Genomic DNA, 2500 nt, shown 5'->3' with positions numbered 1-2500 from the left:
TTTGGTTTTATACTATAAACTACTGACAACATTTCTACCAAACTCCAATACATGTTTTGTCATTTAGAGCATTTTCAATATGTAATGTAGAGATGAAGATTTAAGAAAAATCCAGACTGGTCTCTTAATTTTTTTCCGAGCTTTATTTTCCATCCTTATAAACTATAAGTAACAATGTTTGTGACTAAACATTATAGTAAAATCACTGAGCTACTTGCTGCTATAACTTATTATATTCAAACCTATACACTTGGTTAGAGAGTACAGTATGCAACCTCTACCAAGGCTGTTTTGGAAAAGCCCTACTAACGTCCTACTCATACTAAAAGCCCTACTAACGTCCTACTCATACTAAAAGCCCTACTAACGTTCTACTCATATTAAAAGCCCTACTAATGTCCTACTCATACTAAAAGCCCCACTAACATCTTACTCATACTAAAAGCCCTACTAACATCTTACTCATACTAAAAGCCCTACTAACGTCCTACTCATACTAAAAGCTCTACTAACGTCCTACTCATACTAAAAGCCCCACTAACGTCCTACTCATACTAAAAGCCCTACTAATGTCCTACTCATACTAAAAGCCCTACTAATGTCCTACTCATAATAAAAGCCCTACTAACGTCCTACTCATACTTATTTTGACGTCAATTTCAGTATGTTGTGTATGCGAGTTTGTGTAGGCGAGAAATGCCCGGATGAGTACTAACTTCCGGGAAGATTTTGTGTATGGATCGATAGGTTACCAAGTAGACAGTATGTACTATATACACGTTGAGTATGTAGGAGGGAGGACGTTAGTAGGCCGTTTTGAACACAGCCCCCAAGTCTGTGTGTGTCTGGCTGTGTGCCCTCTAAACAGGCAAAACAAATTCATAACAAATGTAACCTTCAAGCAAATAAAGCCAAAAACATGACGTCTGTATACACACTGTAAGTCACATAAGGTCCAGATCGTTGCCATATTAACTACAGGATACGTCAGTGTTGCTATGCCCATTACACACACACACACACACACACACACACACACACACCGTATACACGTTCTATTCGCCAAATATGAAAAATTCCTGCCACACCTCAATAAAATATGACTGTGGGTGTTTTCAAAAATGTATCTGGGGGTTTTTTCCTAATTAGCAGAAAAAGTTGTGAGGCCTTTGTGGACCCAATCCAAACGTTGGAAAACTCAGTTGTGCCCCGAGGCCCCGTGCTATAAACACAGCTTTCTCATGTAATGTGTTGGGTAATAAAATAGGCTGCCAACACTGTGGATTACTGTATGGGTGTTACACTGTGTAAGTGAATATCTAGGGAGCAGCCTTTACTTTATATAGCTGAGAGGTTTAGGTAGATGTTTTATAGCTGTTAATGCACATATACATTATGTGTGTGTTGCATGGAAGATTGAATACACTTTGAAAGGAGCAGGCTATTGTGTAGGATGTTTTTTGGTCTTCACTTCTTTCAAAATGAAACTGTTCTAGATGTCGTTTTATTCAAACAACATAACACAAAATAATCTGAACATTAATAAACTTCTATGGTAACAATAATGATATTACTCTAAATAAAATAAAAGCAGTCCTTCAAGTGAGCAGCTCAATAAGCTTTTTATTGATTACATTAACAAACTTGTGTGTTCTAATTCCTAAGAACAGTATATGACAGAGAAAATGGCGGTATTGAAACCATGACTTTTTCACACCGTGGTATACCTTGAAATCGTCCCATGCCTTACCCTAACCCTTATGTCTGTGTGTGTGTGTGTGTGTGTGTGTGTGTGTGTGTGTGTGTGTGTGTGTGTTTGTGTCTGTCTGTCTTTCTCTCTCTCTCTCTCTCTCTCTCTCTCTCTCTATCTGTCTGCCTGCCTGCCTGTCTCTCTCTCTCTCTTTCTCTCTCTCTCTATCTGTCTGTCTGCCTGCCTGTCTCTCTCTCTCTCTCTCTCTCTCTCTCTCTCTATCTGTCTGTCTGCCTGTCTGTCCCTCTTTCCTCCACAGAGTTGTGTGTATGGTGAGAACAGGACTTCTATCCAGTGCACCACTCCCTCTCTGGCCAAACTGTCCCTGCAGCCCCCGGTCGTCACCAAAGTGGCCTTTGTCCTGGACGGATACTACACCGAGTCCTGGGACCTCATCTATGTAGAGGACCCCGCCTTCCAGGACCCCAAACTCACCTCCAAAGACAATAAGAGCATAGTGGAGCTCAAGGTAACATGGCAGTACTTATTAACTAACTCAGTCTCAAGTAAGTTACACAGTAAATTTTGAAGTGTTAAAATAACACTAAAAGAGTTAAATTTAACACCATTTCCGAGTGTATTTGGTCCCACTCAGAATTGGAGTTAAATTAACTCTCTTCAAAGTGTTACAATTTTAGAGTTAAATTAACTCAAAATAGAGTTAAAAGTACACTGTATAGTGTTATTTAAAGCCTTATAGAGTACTTTCTACACCCCGTTTTTAACTACCGAAATTGACACCAACACTAG

General features: G+C 39.4%; 1 protein-coding gene across 1 annotated transcript in view; it reads left to right on the top strand.

Moving 5' to 3' along the window:
- The window catches only part of met (MET proto-oncogene, receptor tyrosine kinase), a 120128-nt gene that overhangs the window by 84046 nt on the left and 33582 nt on the right, over nt 1-2500 (top strand). The window contains exon 11 of the mRNA XM_080027924.1: nt 2010-2219. Within this exon, the coding sequence (XP_079884050.1) occupies nt 2010-2219 (210 nt within the window). The remainder of the gene's footprint in view (nt 1-2009; nt 2220-2500) is intronic.

Source organism: Ammodytes marinus (genome assembly GCF_949987685.1).
Source record: "Ammodytes marinus genome assembly, chromosome: 5".
NCBI classification, from domain to species: Eukaryota; Metazoa; Chordata; class Actinopteri; order Uranoscopiformes; family Ammodytidae; genus Ammodytes; species Ammodytes marinus.
This window is presented reverse-complemented; position numbering and strand designations above follow the sequence as displayed.